We start from the raw sequence: 20,273 nt of genomic DNA, 5'->3' as shown, positions 1-20,273 counted from the left end.
AAGTGAATTTCTTTGCCACATTTTTTGCAGTTTTACTTTAGTGTCTTACTGTGTAAAAGTTAAATAAGATAAAAATATTACAAACAGGATGCATGTTTTGTAATATTTGTATTCTGTGCATGCTTCCTTCTTTTCACATTTAGGTTAATATTGTGGAGTAACTACAGTACAATGTTGTTGATCCATCCTCAATTTTCTCCTTTCACAGCCATTAAACTCTGTAACTGCTTTAAATTCACCATTGGCCTCATGGTGAAATCTCTGAGTGGTTTCCTTACTCTCTGGCAACTGAGTTAGGAAGGACACCTGTATCTTTGTAGTGACTGGGTGTATTGATAGACCATACAAAGTGTAATTAATAACTTCACCATGCTCAATAGGTGGCCTTCTTTGCGAGGCATTGGAAAACCTCCCTGGTCTTTGTGGTTGAATCTGTGTTTGAAATTCAACTGCGGGACCTTACAGATAATTGTATGTGTGGGGTACAGAGATGGGGTAGTCATTCAAATATCATGCTAAACACCATTATTGCACACAGAGTGAGTCCATGCAAGTTACTATGTGACTTGTTAAGCACATATTTAGTCTTGAACTTATTTAGGCTTGGAATAACAAAGGGGTTGAATACTTATTCACTCAAGACATTTCAGCTTTACTTTTTTATATGAATTTGTAAAAAGTTCTACAAAAATAATTCTGCTTTGACATTATGGGGTATTGTGTGTCGGCCAGTGACACAACATCTCAATTGAATACATTGTATTTTCAGGCTGCCTTCAGCTAGCTACAGAAAGATAGACTTTCTCTCTACTAATGTAAACAACATTCCTCTTATTAGCTGGGAAATGTAATTCATGAACTAAGGATGGCAGCAAGAATGAACGTTTTAAGTGATATACTGTAGGTTTTCTTTTTGTCCAGATGGGATAAGGCAGTATTCAGTGTGATGGCGATTGCGTCATCTGTGGACCTGTTGGGGCGGTATGCAAACTGAAGTGAGTCTAGGGTGGCCGGTAAGGTGCCGGTGATATGATCCTTGACTAGCCTCTCAAAGCACATCATGATGACAGAAGTAAGTGCCACGGGGCGGTAGTCATTTAGTTCAGTTATCTTTGCCTTCTTGGGTACAGGAACAATGGTAGCCATCTTGAAGCATGTGGGGACAACAGAATGTGATAGGGAGCGATTGAATATGTCTGTAAATACACCAGCCAGCTGATCTGCGCATTCACAGAGTTCAAATAACAGACACATCTCAACATCAACTGTTCAGAGGAGACTGCGTGAATCAGGCCTTCATGGTCAAATTGCTGCAAACAAACTACTACTAAAGGACACCAATAGAAGAAGAGACTTGCTAGGGCCAAGAAACACGAGCAATGGACATTAGACTGGTGGAAATCTGTCCTTTGGTCTTATGAGTCCAAATTTGAGATTTTGGGTTCCAACCGCTGTGTCTTTGTGAGATGCAGAGTAGGTGAACGGATGATCTCTGCATGTGTGGTTCCCACAGTGAAGCATGGAGGAGGAGGTGTGATGGTGTGGGGGTGCTTTGCTGGTGACACTGTAGGTGATTTATTTAGAATTCACACTTATCATGGCTACCACAGCATTCTGCAGCGATACATCATCCCATCTGGTTTGCTCTAAGTCGGACTATCAATTGTTTTTCAACAAGACAATGACCCAACACACCTCCAGACTGTGTAATGCTAATTTGACCAAGAAGGAGAGTGATGGAGTGCTGCATCAGATGACCTAGCCTCCACAATCATCTGACCTCAACCCAATTGAGATGGTTTGGGATGAGTTGGACCGCAGAGTGAAGGAAAATCAGCCAACAAGTGCTCAACATATGTGGGAACTCTTTCAAGACTGTTGGAAAAGCAGTCCTGGTGAAGCTGGTTGAGATGCGTAGCACTCACATGTGTAGCCATGAAGTGCTTTGAAAGGCTAGTCATGGCTCACATCAACACTATTATCCCAGAAACTCTAGACCCACTCCAATTTGCATACCACCCCAACAGATCCACAGATGATGCAATCTCTATTGCACTCCACGCTGCCCTTTCCCACCTGGACACAAGGAATGCGTAAGAATGCTATTCATTGACTACAGCTCAGAGTTCAATACCATAGTACCCTCTAAGCTCATCACTAAGCTATGGGCCCCGGGACTAAACACCTCCCTCTGCAACTGGTTCCTGGACATCCTGACGGGTCGCTCCAGGTGGTCAGGGTAGGAAACAACACATCCGCAACGCTGATCCTCAACACAGGGGCCCCTCAGGGGTGCATGCTCAGTCCCCTCTGTACTCCCTGTTCACCCATGACTGCATGGCCAGGCACGACTCCAACACCATCATCAAGTTTTCCAACGACACAACAGTGGTAGGGATAATCACCAACAACGATGAGACAGCCTGTAGGAAGGAGGTCAGAGACCTGGCCGTGTAGTGCAAGGACAACATCCTCTCCCTCAACGTGACAAAGGAGATGATTGTGGACTACAGCAAAAAGGAGGACCGAGCACGCCCCCATTCTCATTGACGGGGCTGTAGTGGATCAGGTTGAGAGCTTCAAGTTGCTTGGAGTCTGCATCAACAACAAACTATCATTGTCCAAACACACCAAGACAGTCGTGAAGATGGCACGACAAAACCTATTAACCCTCAGGAGACTGAAAAGATTTGCCATGGGTCCTCAGATCCTCAAAAAGTTATACAGCTGCATCAGCGAGAGCATCCTGACTGGTTGCATCACTGCCTGGTATGGCAACTGCTCGGCCTCTGACCGCAAGGCACTAGAGAGGGTAGTGCGTACGGCCCAGTACATCACTGGGGCTAAGCTTCCTGCCATCCAGGACCTCTATATCAGGCAGTGTCAACATTTTTAAAGACTCCAGTCACCCTAGTCATAGACTGTTCTCTCTGCTACCGCACGAGAAGCTGTACCGGAGCGCCAAGTCTAGGTCCAAGAGACTTCTTAACAGCTACACCAAAGCCATAAGACTCCTGAACAGCTAATCAAATGGCTACCCAGACTATTTGCACCCCCCACACACCCTGCCTTTACACTGCTGCTACTCTCTGGTTATTATCTATGCATAGTCAATCAAATTTCAATCAAATTTATTCATAAAGCCATTTTTACATCAGCCAGTGTGTGTGTGTGTGTGTGTGTGTGTGTGTGTGCGCGCGTGCGCGTGCCAGGCTCTATAACACTGACCTCGGGTCAGGGTTAATGATAAGCCCAGGATTACTTCCCTACAAGCCCCAGGCTGACTCCAGGATCTAGACCACCCCTAACACATGCATACACCCCTCGGCCTCTTACATGAAGGTTTTGGAGTGGGTGTGAACGCAGCGGAGAGAGAGAATGTGATGTTAGAGTCTGAGCTGCTGCTGTCATGATGAGGGGCTCAGAATAACCTGACCACGGTAACTAATTACTGTCATGTGACTGGAAGGTTATGAGTTGATAGAGAGGCTGCGACCCAAATTACACCCTATTCTCTATATTGTGCACTACTTTTAACCAAAAGGTTTTATGACCAAAAAAAGTGCACTATATAGGGAATAGGGTGCCATTAGGAACACATGCAGAATGTTTGGAGTCATTGTTTATCATGATGTTGTTATGGAAGTTCCCCCTGACCCTGCCTGTCTCTAGGTTAAGGTCACCATTTTTCAATTGGTTTCAACATGATGTAATGGGTCCTATGTGTAGCTGGTGTAGAGAGTCAGGCGCAGGACAGCAGATATGAGTAATCAACATACTTTTACTCAAAATGTCAAATATGCAAAGTAACAAATACACGCACACCATGACAGACTGAAAATACAATAAACAATCACTCACAAAAAAAACATGGGGAAACAGAGGGTTAAATAATGAACAAGTCATTGTAGGATTGAAATCAGGTGTGTAAAACAAAGACAAAACAAACGGAAAATGGAAAGTGGATCGGTGGTAGCTAGAAGGCCGGTGACGTCGACTGCTGTACAACGCCCGAACCATGAGAGGGACCGACTTCGGCGGAGGTCGTGACACATGACCCCTGTTGTATTGACATGCAGATTCCTGTCCACAATGGTTTGCTAGATGGAAAGGGTAATTCATTCCTAACATTCTGGTTCCACCTCCACCTGCACCCACTGCGTAGTGACTGTGAGGTATCTGTTCTGTGTTTGATGCTTGAGGGTGAGACCATCAGGTATGTGTCCGGTGTTTAAATGTTCTGCAGCACATGTGTTCCTGTGTGTCTCAACATGACTGCAGTCACTGCATTCCTGAGACCTTACACTTCAAATAGAGAAAAGTTCCTCCTCAGAACCTGGCAGGACAGAGCTGGTCTGATGGTCCTGGCAGACATAGGGTCAAAGCATCAAAAGACCCACAGACAGACACACATCCAGAAAGGCAGCAGTGACGGATGAATTAGAAATGATCCTCTGACATGATAGAAGGTCTTCCTATTGGTTGTGACCCATTGAGACAGTGTTCTAAATATAGCCAGGTGTTATAGTGTCTGTCCAGGTGTTGGCTAGAGGAGGCAAAGGATGAGGCTGGTCTACTGCTTTACTGGTCAACTGATCTACTAGTCTACTAGTCTACTGGCTAGTCTACTGGTCTACTGGCTGGTCTACTGGTCTACTGGCTGGTCTACTGGTCTACTGGTCTACTGGCTGGTCTACTGGTTGGTCTACTGACTGGTCTACTGGTCTACTGGCTGGTCTACTGACTGGTCTACTGGTCTACTGGCTGGTCTACTGACTGGTCTACTGGTCTACTGGCTGGTCTACTGGTCTTCTGATCTACTAGTCTACTGGCTGGTCTACTGGTCTACTGGCTGGTCTACTGGTCTACTGGCTGGTCTACTGGTTGGACTACTGACTGGTCTACTGGTCTACTGGCTGGTCTACTGACTGGTCTACTGGTCTACTGGCTGGTGTGCTGGCTGGTCTACTGGCTGGTCTACTGGTCTACTGGCTGGTCTACTGGTCTACTGGGTAGTCTACTGGTCTACTGGTTGGTCTACTGACTGGTCTACTGGCCTACTTACTGGTCTACTGGTCTACTGGCTGGTATACTGGTCTCCTGGCTGGTCTACTGGTCTACTGGTGCCTACTGGCTGGTCTACTGGCTGGTCTACTGGTTGGCCTACTGGCTGGTCTACTGGCCTACTGGCTGATCTATTGAGACCACATCTGACGAGGAGCAGAGCAGATGCCCAATGATCTCTTTCTATCCCTTATTTTTTCTTAGACTTTGAGTAAAACTAGGGTTATTTTCCCAGGGACATAGATTGTAGGTGTGAGGTTTTATTTTACAACCGAGACAACTATCTGAATGTTGTGGAGAGAGATGGGTTCAGTCCTGTGAGTTCAGCTCATAGTTACGTGTTATGAGTTAGGGGTTGTGGATCATGGCTATGCCTTGGCGTAGAGGCCTAGAGGAAGTCTCTGGAGATGTGCTGTTAGAAGTCACAGAAGAGTAATGGCCGTGGAGAGACCTCATCCATCCTACCCTGCCCTGAGCTATGATGAGAGGCCTGGATCGTTACATATAACTGCGTCCCACATGACAACTCATTCCCAATATAGTGCGTTACATTTGACTTGGGCCCATTGGGCTCTGACCAAAGTAGTGCACTATGTAAGTAATAGGGTGCCATTTTGGAGGCAACCATATACAACTATAGGTCTGGTTATATAATATCGGTCATGGGTTTGGGGTTCTCTGTCTTTCTCTGTGAACAAATGTGATTCAGGTTAGTCGCGCATGCCAATGAACCACAATGAATGATTGGTGGGGTAACCTCAGACTTCACTCTGTGGGGTTGGGTGTGTTCAGGACTATTAAATCCATCCCAAATGCAACCCTATTCCCTGTATTGTGCACTACTTCTGCAATTTTGGATGTATCCTAGACAGACAACAGGGCTCTGTGTTGGGTTGAGAGTGTACTCTACATAGACCACAGGGCTCTGTGTTGGGTTGAGAGTGTACTCTACATAGACCACAGGGGGGAAGGGGGGGGAGTTGAGAAACGCAGGGAAAAGTCAAACACAAACGTCAACATTGTTCATTGGGGATGTAAAGAAATGCATGATGGGGATTATGTAATTCCTTACAGATCTCGTGTGAGCTTTGTACGGCATCCCATTGCCAGCTACAATGTATAACAGCATCTCAGAGAGTACTATTAGAAAGCATGGACATGTCCCATAGTCTGTTACAAATGTTTTCCACTTGTTTTGTCTGAACTAGTTGATTTATTTAGTCACTGCAGTAGACAGGTAGACCAGACCAGTTATCAATCACTAAAGACCAGACATGTCAGTCCATATAAAAATCTTGGTTGTTGTAGCAGAGGTAGCTCCCTGATAGGGCTGTCTTCTTTCTGTGTCTTGTCACCTGACCTCTAACCCATAACCCAACGTGGTGATTGCTCAGAATTGAAGCGGTGTGGTATAACCTTTGATAGACGACTCTAGAGCCCAAAGGCCTGTTTTAGCTTGAGCAGTGCTGTTGAGGACTTTCAACATTTTGAAGGTGTTAGCTGGGAGAGACTTCCTAGGGGTTAAGGAAGGATCACATAATTCCATACAGGTTACCTGGAGGGATCAGCCAATGCATTAGAGTCATGAGGAAACATTCCATAACTGCAGGTGTCAGTAAATAGCCAACCATGGCTTCATACCTTTTCAAACAACACTCTCCAGGTGGGAGTGTGCACCCTTTGTTTGTTTGACAACTCATAGTAGAAGAAAATCTACTACTTCAAAATGGAGATGGCCGCCTCAATGGTGCGATGCCCATGCTCTCACAGATGCCACAATGGTACATATCCAATGATGCAATGTCTTTCTAGGTCCATGGGTATAACTAAACCAGTGAAGAGGAAAATGGAAGGACACTAACAGGACTTTATCCGGGCTGTCGAGTGACAGAAATAAGTCTAGGATAGTCTTTGAAGCCCTTTGAGTAAACAAACTGGTATCTCCATTGGGGCCATTCAGTCAGTTCTAGTAGGCTAATTTTCATCACAGCTTTATTTGTAGTTGTGGGTCAGAGCCTGTTATTAGATCTATTATGTTAACACACGTCAGTTTAGAGTTTAGACAGTGAACTTTAACACCTTCCCACAAAGAAACTGTCTTCCTATTCTATCCTCCTGATACCTACTTACAACCACAAATTAAAGCAGGAAGCACCAGTGACTCAGTCAATAAAAAAGTGGTCAGATGAAGAAGATGCTAAGCTACAGGACTGTTTTGCTAGCACAAACTGGAAAATGTTCCGGGATTCTTCCTATGGCATTGAGTAGTACAGCACATCAGCTATTGGCTTCATCAATAAGTGCATCGATGACGTCGTCCCCACAGTGACCGTACATATATACCCCAACCAGAAGCCATGGATTACAGGCAACATCTGCACTGAGCTAAAGGCTAGAGCTACCACTTTCAAGGAGCGGGATTCTAAACTGGAAGTTTATAATAAATCCCGCTATGCCCTCCGACGAACCATCAAACAGGCAAAGTGTCAGTACAGGACTAAGATCGAATCATACTACATCGGCTCTGACGTCGGATGTGGCAGGGCTTGCAAACCATTACAGACTACAAAGGGAATCACAGCCGAGATCTGACCAGTGACACGAGCCTACCAAACTAGCTAAAAAAAAAATGCACGAGAGCACCAGCTGAAAAATGCACGAGAGCACCAGCTGTTCTGGACGGCTGTGAGATCACGCTCTCCGCAGCCGATGTGAGTAAGACCTTTAAGACCACAGGGCCAGACGGATTACCAGGACGTGTACTGCGAGCATGCGCTGACCAACTGGCAAGTGTCTCCACTGACATTTTCAACATGTTTCAAGCAGACCACCATAGTCCCTGTGCCCAAGAACACTCAGGTAACCTGCCTAAATGACTACCAACCCATAGCAGTCACATCTGTAGCCATGAGGTGCTTTGAAAGGCTGGTCATGGCTCACATCAACACCATTATCCAACCCTATGACTGAAGAGGACAGAAATGTAATAATACAATTCAACCCTCTTATGCTGAATCTCACAGTCAATAAGCAGGGATACTTTGGTAACAACATCAGTCCCTTCACCTCATTGTGTTCTGCCTGAGACCGAATATTGTCTGTATGTCTCCACCTGTTAACCACCTCACTCCTCTGCTGTTGGACAGAGGATAATATTTGTAATATGTGTTTCCTCATACTGTAGGCTGCTCTACCATGGGTACATCCCAAATAGCACCTTATTCTCTATATAGTGCACTATTCCGGCTGTGGGAAAAATCCTATTCAGCCACCCATGGCGCTGCACAACCAACAGCTGACCTCTAATATCACAATATATTTTCTCTGAAGACAAAGTATAAACACCATGGGACCACGCAGCCGTCATACCGCTCAGGAAGGAATCTGACTCCTGGAGAATAATGTACTTTGGTGAGAAATTCCAGAACAACAGCAAAGGACCTTGTGAAGATGCTGGAGGAAACAGCTACAAAAGTATCTATATCCACAGTAAAACGAGTCCTATATCGACATAACCTGAAAGGCTGCTCAGCAAGGAAGAAACCACCACTCTGCAACTGGATCCTGGACTTCCTGACTGGCCATCCCCAGGTGGTCAGGGTAGGTAACAACATTTCCACCACGCTGATCCTCAACACAGGGGCCCCTCAGGAGTGCGTGCTCAGTCCCCTCCTTTACTCCCTGTTCACTCATGACTGCACAGCCAGTCACGATTCCAACACCATCATTACATTTGCCAATGACACAACAGTGGTAGGCCTGATCACCGACAACGACGAGACAGCCTATAGGGAGGAGGTCAGAGACTTGGCCGTGTGGTGCGTAATCAAGACAAAGGAGATGATTGTGTTCTACAGGGTAAGGAGGACTGAGCACACCCCCATTCTCATCGACGGGGCTGTAGTTGAGCAGGTTGAGAGCTTCAAGTTCCTTGATGTCCACATCACCAACAAACTATCACGGTCCAAGCACACTAAGACAGTCGAGAAGATGGCACGACAAAACCTATCCCCCCTCAGGAAACTGAAAAGTTTTGGCATGGGTCCTCAGATCGTCAAAAGGTTATACAGTTGCACCATCGAGAGCATCCTGACTGGGCACGTCACTGTCTGGTATGGCAACTGCTCGGACTCCGACCGCAAGGCACGACAGAGGGTAGTGTGTACGGACCAGTACATCACCGGGGCCAAGCTTCCTGCCATCCAGGAACTCTAATCCAGGCAGTGTCAGAGGAAGGCCCTAAAAATTGTAAAGACTCCAGCCACCCTAGTCATAGAATGTTCTCTCTGCTACCGCATGGCATCTGTAAACAAGCGTCCTCGTCCTCCATGATGTCTTTGCCTTTCCACTCTGTACAGAATTCAAACCACAGTATGTGTTCAGCATAGGAACTGTAAACAATGTACAAAAAAATGTAGTACAGCATAATAACCAACCTCATTCATTCAATGCAGTGCAGTAAATGGATGGCTTAGAGTTACAAATGTTTATGTTTATTTACTATGCAGTCGTACGTATTTTACAGTACATTGCTGTAATGCTAAAATAGTCATTAGATAGTTGCATACCTGTTCTCATTTCTGAAGGTTCGAATTATGGACGCCACTGTAAATCGACTCAAGTTGGGCTGGACTCTCAGTCCAGCCTCTCTCATGGTCAAACCATGGTTGATCACATGATCAACAAGTTTTGCCCTAGTCTCATCAGAGATGGCTCTCCTTCCTTCTCTTCTTTGCCCTCGTCCTCTTCCTCTCCCTCCTACTCCTCTTGCTCTCTGTCCATTGTTGGCATCCATTGTTCAAAACAGGTAATCTGACCTTTGACCTATTTATAGGCCTATACTACAGTAAAGCAGTGATTGGTTAGTGATCAGTTAAGCTATTAGTGTTTGCACATGTGAGGAGTGTGTGTGTGTGACCTGGTGAATAAGTGTAGCATTTTGATTGGTTGTGTTTGGAAAAGGAAAGCAAGTCACTTCCTGTTCGATTTTTGTGTTTTAGGTAGATAATTGTGTGTAGTGTTTTGAAAAAAGTGTTTTATGCAATTGACAACTGAGTCAAAGGCTGAGAAATAGCTTATGGTTTTGGATATTTGGTGTGTAGTTTTGCACTTTGAGTGAGAGGTTTCAAAAATCGTGTGACATGAAAATATTTTGTGTGTAAGCAGTTGGAAAAAACTGTAAACTGCATTGTTGGTTAGGGGCTTGTAAGTAAGCATTTCACCTGTTGTATTCGGCACATGTGACTAATACAATTTGATTTGATTGGATTTTAATGATGCAGAGGTTGAAGATAAAGCTCACCACAAGTCATTAGTGACACACTCCTGATGGAAACACAATAATACGCGAGTTTACATTAACATAAAACACTGGCGACTCACTGGTGTGGTGGTAAGCCTCAATGGAAAAGCACCATGTTGTAGTGCACCCTGGTCAACAGTATTTCCCCTTTATAGAGAATAGGATGCCATTTGGGATTAAAACCATGTGGTTTGTCTAAATTGGTCTAATAACACTAGATAGTGGATGTTATAAATACTTAAGCGATGTACAAACATGAGCCAGCTGTCCATATTGAACCAGCCATCAGGTCTCTATGGCAACACAGTAAAGCAGTCAGCAGCCATATAGATCAGTCATTAACCCTTTACTTTTATGGCTGTGTCATTACCATGATACAATTCAGTTCAATACTCCTCACCTCTCTGAATATATCCTCTGTGGCATTACTAGGATACAATTCAGTTCAATACTCCTCACCTCTCTGAATATATCCTCTGTGGCATTACTAGGATACAATTCAGTTCAATACTCCTCTCATCCCTGAATATATCCTCTGTGGCATTACTAGGATACAATTCAGTTCAATACGCCTCTCATCCCTGAATATATACTTTGTGGCATTATTAGGATGCCACAGACACCTGAGTTGTATAACACTAGTATTTATAACATTTTGAAAAGCTGTGTATTCTTCAACCAATCTGTTTTGTTGTTGTTTGTGACAGCCATGCAGTTAGAGTGGTATTGAGGGCTGCAGTAAACTCTGTTGTTGTCTGACTCACCATTGTCTGTTTCTCTTCTTTACAGATGTGCAGTAAGATGACCAATGCAGGTGCAGGTAAGGCTTTTTCATGTGTACATGTTTCACAAGGCTGTGTTGGATTTGGCATGTGCCCTAACTAGAACCTATATATTGCTCTGTTCAAAAGTAGCACACTATATGAGGGAATACTATATGAGGGAAAATAATTTAAAAAATACAGTGCCATTTGGGACATAGCCACTGTTATTAGATTGTCTTCAGATGGTTCTCGCTGCAGGACAGTTTTAATTCTCAGCACTGTTGGCCTGACACTCTTCTCTGTTAGCCCAGGGTCTGCTCTGTTAGTCCAGGGTATGCGCTGTTAGTCCAGGGTATGCTGTGTTAGTCCAGGGTCTGCTCTGTTAGTCCAGGGTATGCGCTGTTAGTCCAGGGTATGCTGTGTTAGTCCAGGGTCTGCTCTGTTAGTCCAGGGTATGCGCTGTTAGTCCAGGGTATGCTGTGTTAGTCCAGGGTCTGCTCTGTTAGTCCAGGGTCTGCTCTGTTAGTCCAGGGACTTCTCTGTTAGTCCAGGGTATGATCTGTTAGTCCAGGGTATGCTCTATTAGTCCAGGGTCTTCTCCTTTAGTCCAGGGTATGCTCTGTTATTCCAGGGTATGCTCTGTTAGTCTAGGGTATGCTCTGTTAGTCCAGGGTATGCTCTGTTAGTCCAGGGTTTTCTCTGTTAGTCTAGGGTGTGCTCTGTTAGTCCAGGGTCTTCTCTTTTAGTCCAGGGTATGCTCTGTTAGGCCAGGGTATGCTCTGTTAGTCCAGGGTCTTCTCTGTTAGTCCAGGGTTTTCTATGTTAGTCTAGGGTATGCTCTGTTAGTCCAGGGTCTTCTCTGTTAGTCCAGGGTCTTCTCTGTTCATCCAGGGTATGCTCTGTTAGGCCAGGGTCTGCTCTTTTAGTCCAGGGTATGCTCTGTTAGGCCAGGGTATGCTCTGTTAGTCCAGGGTCTTCTCTGTTTGTCCAGGGTATGCTCTGTTAGTCCAGGGTCTGCTCTGTTAGTCCAGGGTATGCTCTGTTAGGCCAGGGTCTGCTCTGTTAGTCCAGGGTATGCTCTGTTAGTCCAGGGTCTGCTCTGTTAGTCCAGGGTATGCTCTGTTAGGCCAGGATATGCTCTGTTAGGCCAGGGTCTTCTCTGTTAGTCCAGGGTCTGTTGTCATTCAGGGAGCATTCCAAGTGTAACAGAGGTGGTTGAGTGAACCTTTCTCGGGTGACCAGTAACCTTGCATGAGACCTGAAGTCTTGCATTAGCCAATGCCTGGACTTTAGCTCAGTGGGCTTACACATAAGACCTGCATGGTTTCAAAACCAGTACGTCACATAAGGCTTGCCTGCTAGTGCTGTGGTCTTGTTCTGTAGGATGGTACGGCTGTTGCTGTGAGACAATGGGGTTGTGAGTGACGGATGGGGACAGGTGTGCCAGCCAGGGTCCAGGTTTCACTCCCCAGCTGTGTCTAGAGAATGTCCCTCCCGACACAGCCTGTCAGGCTCTTCTTTTAAAGGCCTATTTATACTGACTGCCTGGCTTGGTGGGACACAGATAAAATTAGGAGGCACGCCAGATCATTGTTACTAGTACTACATAGTTACTGCTGAGGGAACTATTTGTCGTGTTTTGGCCCTGGGGGCAGCTGGGGGATTATGGGACGATGCCATTTTAGTCTCAGGTTCCACTCTCACATGAACTCTATGATCAGGAGGGGTAATGGGGAGTACCAGGGGGTATGTCAGTAATGTACAGGAGACCCTGTTCACATTCCATCACTCTCACCTATAGGTAGGAATGTCTGCTGTGTGGTCTGGCTGTGATTTATGAAGTGCTCTGTGACTGATCACCACTCATACCAGGGTAATCTAGAGTGACGTATCACTGCTAATGGTTGTAAATCTATGGGCTTTATGTGGTATTTACCTTGTTGATGACTTCAGTAACTATTTGTCAACACAACCAAGACATTTCCTTCCCTATGGTCCTGTTGATGTCATATTTGAGTACAGTGTGTTTCTGCCATCTCTGCTTTAATAGAGTACATATTTACCCACAAGAATCTCGACATGCCATCTCCCTTTTACAACCATATGCTGGCTGAAATAAGACAGACAAAAGTCTGTGTCAAAGTCAATCTGATGTGGTCAGAATCACCTACAATAAGAGAAGCGTAGTTAACGGAACATCTGTCTTCAATAGAAACACAGCTTATGTCCCAAATGGCACCCTACTCCCTATATAGTGCACTACTTTTGACCATAGCACATATGGGACACTGGTGAAAAGTAGTGCACAACACAGGGAATGGGGTGCGATTTGAGACGCCGCCACAGTCAGGGTAATAACTGTGAGTAGGATGATGATGATGACGTAAAGAGATGACGCTAACTCTGAGCGCTGATATTCTCTGCCTATATTTGACAGCCGTACCGTAGAGACTGAATAGACTGCATGATGTCATGTTACTGGACCAGATGGTCTTCAGAATCTATGGTTATGTCCCAAATGGCACCCTTTCCCTATATAGTCCACTAATGTTGACCAGAGCCATATGGGCTCTATAAAGGGAAAAGGGTGCCATTTGGAACACAGCCTATAACATAGCACCAGTCCACCTCACTATAGTGACATAGTCCAGCCGAGGAAACCTCTCTAGGCCCATATCCCAAAAAGCCCCGCATGTGACTAAACACACCACGTACATATGTACCCAAACCACATTTGAGCACTGTCTAGGGTAGAGGTTAGGGTGGTCAGATCTCTGGGTAGAGGTGAGGAGAAACACAAGTCAGACGGAGGCTTAAATTCTCGTCTCTCTGAACCATGGCCTGTGTGACCTGAATGTATTATATGTGTAGTCTCCTGACCAGAGCTTATGGCCTTTAAAATCTATACTGATGTATATCTGTTGCTATGTTCTCATGTTGAGCGGAAACTCCAAGCATATATGGGAAAACGCCATACCTTTCTGTCCACTATAATGTTTTTAAACGCCATACCTTTCTGCCCACTATAATGTTTTTAAACGCCATACCTTTCTGTCCACTATAATGTTTTTAAACGCCATACCTTTCTGCCCACTATAATGTTTTTAAACGCCATACCTTTCTGCCCACTATAATGTTTTTAAACCCCAGACCTTTCTGCCCACTATAATGTTTTTAAACGCCATACCTTTCTGCCCACTATAATGTTTTTAAACCCCAGACCTTTCTGTCCACTATAATGTTTTTAAACCCCAGACCTTTCTGCCCACTATAATGTTTTTAAACGCCATACCTTTCTGCCCACTATAATGTTTTTAAACCCCAGACCTTTCTGCCCACTATAATGTTTTTAAACCCCAGACCTTTCTGTCCACTATAATGTTTTTAAACCCCAGACCTTTCTGCCCACTATAATGTTTTTAAACGCCATACCTTTCTGCCCACTATAATGTTTTTAAACCCCAGACCTTTCTGCCCACTATAATGTTTTTAAACCCCAGACCTTTCTGCCCACTATAATGTTTTTAAACCCCAGACCTTTCTGTCCACTATAATGTTTTTAAACCCCAGACCTTTCTGTCCACTAGAATGTTTTTAAACCCCAGACCTTTCTGCCCACTAGAATGTTTTTAAGAACCCCAAACCTTTCTGCCCACTATAATGTTTTTAAACCCCAGACCTTTCTGTCCACTATAATGTTTTTAAACCCCAGACCTTTCTGCCCACTAGAATGTTTTTAAACCCCAGACCTTTCTGCCCACTATAATGTTTTTAAACCCCAGACCTTTCTGCCCCACTATAATGTTTTAAACCCCAGACCTTTCTGTAAACCCCAGACCCACTATAATGTTTTTAAACCCCAGACCTTTCTGCCCACTATAATGTTTTTAAACCCCAGACCTTTCTGCCCACTATAATGTTTTTAAACCCCAGACCTTTCTGCCCACTATAATGTTTTTAAACCCCAGACCTTTCTGCCCACTATAATGTTTTTAAACCCCAGACCTTTCTGCCCACTATAATGTTTTTAAACCCCAGACCTTTCTGCCCACTATAATGTTTTTAAACCCCAGACCTTTCTGCCCCACTATAATGTTTTTAAACCCCAGACCTTTCTGCCCACTAGAATGTTTTTAAACCCCAGACCTTTCTGTCCAACAAGAATGTTTTTAAACCCCAGACCTTTCTGCCCACTATAATGTTTTTAAACCCCAGACCTTTCTGCCCACTAGAATGTTTTTAAACCCCAGACCTTTCTGCCCACTATAATGTTTTTAAACCCCAGACCTTTCTGCCCACTATAATGTTTTTAAACCCCAGACCTTTCTGCCCACTATAATGTTTTTAAACCCCATACCTTTCTGCCCACTAGAATGTTTTTAAACCCCAGACCTTTCTGTCCAACAAGAATGTTTTTAAACCCCAGACCTTTCTGTCCAACAAGAATGTTTTTAAACCCCAGACCTTTCTGCCCACTAGAATGTTTTTAAACCCCAGACCTTTCTGCCCACTATAATGTTTTTAAACCCCAGACCTTTCTGCCCACTATAATGTTTTTAAACCCCAGACCTTTCTGCCCACTATAATGTTTTTAAACCCCAGACCTTTCTGCCCACTATAATGTTTTTAAACCCCAGACCTTTCTGCCCCACTATAATGTTTTTAAACCCCAGACCTTTCTGCCCACTATAATGTTTTTAAACCCCATACCTTTCTGCCCACTATAATGTTTTTAAACCCCAGACCTTTCTGCCCACTATAATGTTTTTAAACCCCAGACCTTTCTGCCCACTATAATGTTTTTAAACAACAGACCTTTCTGCCCAACTAAAAGGTTTTTAAACGCCAGACGATTCTGCCCCACTAAATTTTTAAAACAATCCAGAATATTTGTGTTTGCTTGTTTTCCCTCAACTCCCAGAAGGACAGGTTAAGGGACAGTTTGGTTAGTTTTACCAACATTTTACCAACACTTCACGAGAGCGATGGAGATGGAGAGAGGGAGACAGGGAGATGGAAAGAGATGGAAAGAGGGAGCTGGAGAGAGGGAGCTGGAGAGAGGGAGATTGAGAGAGGGAGATGGAGAGAGGAAGCTAGAGAGAGGGAACTGGAGAGAGGGAGCGGGAGAGAGGGAGAGAGGGAGAGAGGGAGATGGAGAGAGGGAGATGGAGACAGGGAGATGGAGAGAGAGAGCTAGAGAGAGGGAACTAGAGAGAGGGAGAGAGGGAGATGGAGAGAGAGAGCTAGAGAGAGGGAACTATAGAGAGATGGAGAGAGAGCTAGAGAGAGGGAACTAGAAGAATGGAGAAATGGAGATGGAGAGAAGGAGATGGAGAGAGTGAGATGGAGATGGAGATGTGACGCAGTGCAAGAAAATAGCAGTTGCACTTAGCCGCTGTGCCGTTCAGACGTGGCCTGTAACCTGCAGCTTTAATAACCGTCCGGGTGTTTTGTTATGGTAAACATCACCTTGGCTGACATGCCCTCTCACAGTGATGGGACAGGACACTGCAGTGCCCTAGAACTGTCTATCACTGTCCTAGACCACACACACACACACACACACACACACACACACACACACACACACACACACACACACACTGACTGGTACAATCTAAAGCCAGTTATTCTGTGGTTCTGTGAAAACAAAGGAAGAAGTGTTTGGAAAGGGTTCATTCTCTTAATAAGACTCTCCGTGTCTGAAGGCTCCATTTGGTTATTAAGACACTGCGTTCCTCACACCTCTCTGTGAATGACTCCAGGGCAAAGCATTCAACAATCTGGCTGACTTCCCTCACCAGGAAAAAGGACGTATCTTTAAGACTCTTTTTAAAACCGTCTTTCTTCTTTAGTTTACTTCCTCTTCACTCTTCAATTTCACCTTGTTTAGGACTTGAGGCATCCTGCTGGTCCTATTGACTCTACTGTCAGGCTGCTGCTTTGATCAACTCTACAGAGTACTGACTGACTGACTGGTTAACTATGGAGTCCTCCTCCTCATGATTACACCCCAACATGTCATCCTCACGTCAGATCAGGCTATACCCTAGTATATTCATTTGCAGCGAATAGTTGTGAGTAGAAATGCTCTTTTGGAGGTTTCCTAATCTAATGGATGCTAACTGTTTTGTTTATATGTGATCTACTATAGAGTTCTGCACCATTAATATGAACTTGGGTGAAGCTGAGTGTAGTCAATTGATGTTGCCACAGGGACCATTCCTAGAACAGTAGGGAACACTAGATCAGGAACATTAGAAAACTTGGGAACACTATTAGAGATAATGTGGAATAATACCTCTGTGAAGTTCTGCATTCTGCCAAGCTGCTTCTTCCCCTCAGACTCCCATAACATTGCTGTGGTCAGTGTGATCATTCATCTTGGTGTAAAACAAGGTATGTACTAGCCCAGTCAGTATATACAGTATTCTAAATCACTACTCTGGGTCCTGGGTCCATATGACTCCAGTGCCTGTTATATAACTCCAGGCCAGGCTGGTGATAATCATCCAGAAGATGTGTCTTTTATTTTTGTTTGACTCATCTCTGTCCCACCAGAGGCACATCACATTGCTCCCAGCTGCCTTCTCAAACCGAGGCCTCCTTCTCTCTCACTCTCTCTTTCTCACTATCTCTCTCTTGCTCTCTCTCTCACTCGCTCTCTCTCCCCAGCCTCTCTCTCCCCCTCCCCCTCTCAATCTCTCTGCAACCTCTCTCTTCCTCTTCCACCCTCAACTCATTTATCCTATTTCCTTTCTCACCCTCTTTTCCCTCTGCCAGTGACCCTAGGCCGCTGCAGTTTCTCTGCTCCTCTACCAGAACACTCCCAGGCCGTCACATGCACACGCACACACACACGTACAGGCACACACACACATGCACATGCACATGCGCACGCACACACACACACACACACACACACACACACACACACACACACACACACACACACACACACACACACACACACACACACACACACACACACACACACACACACACACACACACACACACACACACACACACACACACACACAGGATTGATGATGAGGGAGAATGGGGTATCACCTGTAGAACCGTAGACAGAACACATGCAGAATGTAGGCACAACTTAGTGTGAGGGCGAGCATGTGGAACTCAGACAGTCCCTATCTTACTGATGCGTTTATGATCACATCTATGTATGGCGTCAGTCAAGGTCATAAGGGGGACAGAAGGGGAAGAGGACCGAGGGGGAAGAGGACCGAGGGGGGAGGAGGACAGAGGGGGAAGAGGACCGAGGGGGAAGAGGACCGAGGGGGAGGAGGACAGAGGGGGAAGAGGACCGAGGGGGAAGAGGACCGAGGGGGAAGAGGACCGAGGGGGAAGAGGGGGCACTCACTAGGCCCGGTTGGAGAAGATGACCAGTGACAGAACTGGAACAGAGATGTCAGGACAGATCTATAGATTCTATACAGAAATACATGACATATTCCCTACATAGTGCACTACTTTGACATGAGACATATGGCCCCTGGTTAAAAGTAGTGCACTACATAGGAAAATAGGGGTTAATTTGGTTGGGAAGTAACCACAGTGTTATGGAGAAGTGGCTGAAGGATCACCGGCTGGATGAAGCATGTCGTTGCTGTGGCCTCAATAGAAAACAGGTGTTCTCTCCAAGGTGGCCTATATATTTAGTGAAGGCGCTGTGTGCGTTCGTTTGTGTTTTCCAGTGAATGTGGCCAGGACATTCAGTGTTTTTATCCATTTTGTGACCTTAAAATACTATAATAGACAGCAGGTCTGGACTGTGTTGATGTGTCAATAGTGACTACGCTCAGAACTTGGAACTCCTGGAAAACCTGTTACCATGTCATTAGACTGTTACTCACTCCCCCTCCTCTCATTGGCCAGCATGGTCTGATCTATGACATCATGTGTTATATTCACTAGCCAGTCGTCATGTGTAGCTTTATAAAGAGCTCCTGGCCTGGCCAGAGAATGAAACATTACACACGGGGAAAGATGGATTGTAACTTGTGGTTTCGTGAGGCCACATACCAGCCAGATGAAAAAACGGTCATAGGTTTAAAAAAGACTCTTTCCTATATATACAGTCATTAGAGAGACTCTTCTTCATTAGGCTTCGCAGAAGATGTGAGAAACTACTTCAACTACTTCAAACTACTACTAGAAACCATTAGTAATGTTGTATTAAAGCTTTTGTCATTTGAAATGCCACGTTACTTCTGATGCCTTGTATCCTGGATAAAACCATGAGCATGGCCACGAAATCCCCATCATTACCAGAATGAATGACCCAATATAAATCCATCCTGTAGTTTGATTGTGCCATTGTGAACAGTTAGTCCATGCTGCCTGCACTGTGTCACAAATGCACCCGCTTCCCTATATAGTGCACTACTTTTGATAAGCGCTCTGGAATAGGGAAAAAGGTGCATTTGTGAGAAAACAGGGTTTAGTCAGAGTTAATGAGGCAGGATGGCCATTAACAGCCCAGGACTCTGCTCTGGGACATGCCAACAGAGCTAGCATGACCACCCCCATTTCTGTTGAATGGCAGTCAGTCTGTCTGTCCTCTCCTGGCTGTGTGTTTGTCCAGTGGAGCTTGGCTGTGAGGAAGCATGCAGCAGGAGCTTTACATAGCTCTGTGCTTTCACCTGTACACTGCTGTAACATTGGTACAGCAACACCCTCTAATAACAAAAGGCTACGTTATGCCTCTTTACAGAGGATTCAACTACAGTGTGTGACTCAGTAATCAAAGAGCAATAAGAGAGAGACAGACAGAGAGAGAGAGAGAGAGAGAGAGAGAGAGAGAGAGAGAGAGAGGAGCAGAGAGTGAGAGAGAGACAGAGAGAGAGATTACATTGAGAGAGAGAGAGAGAGAGAGAGGGAGACAAAGAGCGAGAGAGAGAGAGAGAGAGAGAGAGAGAGAGAGAGAGAGAGAGAGGGGCAGAGAGAGAGAGAGACAGAGAGAGAGATTTAATTGAGAGCGAGAGAGTGAGAGAGAGACAGGGAGAGAGATTGCATTGAGAGAGAGAGAGAGAGAGAGAGGGGCAGAGAGTGAGAGAGAGACAGAGAGAGAGATTTAATTGCGAGCGAGAGAGTGAGAGAGAGACAGGGAGAGAGATT

At 45.1% G+C, this 20,273-nt stretch overlaps 1 protein-coding gene across 2 annotated transcripts in view; it reads left to right on the top strand.

Moving 5' to 3' along the window:
• The window catches only part of LOC112267389 (stAR-related lipid transfer protein 13), a 117,219-nt gene that overhangs the window by 32,933 nt on the left and 64,013 nt on the right, over window positions 1-20,273 (top strand). For both annotated transcript variants that reach the window (XM_042297332.1, XM_042297333.1), the window contains exon 5: window positions 11,156-11,186. In XM_042297332.1, coding sequence (XP_042153266.1) covers window positions 11,156-11,186 — 31 coding nt within the window. The remainder of the gene's footprint in view (window positions 1-11,155; window positions 11,187-20,273) is intronic.

The sequence above is a fragment of the Oncorhynchus tshawytscha genome, linkage group LG14 (genome assembly GCF_018296145.1).
Source record: "Oncorhynchus tshawytscha isolate Ot180627B linkage group LG14, Otsh_v2.0, whole genome shotgun sequence".
Lineage (NCBI taxonomy): Eukaryota > Metazoa > Chordata > Actinopteri > Salmoniformes > Salmonidae > Oncorhynchus > Oncorhynchus tshawytscha.
The sequence above is the reverse complement of the archived record's forward strand: the minus strand, read 5'-3'. Positions and strand labels throughout refer to the sequence as shown.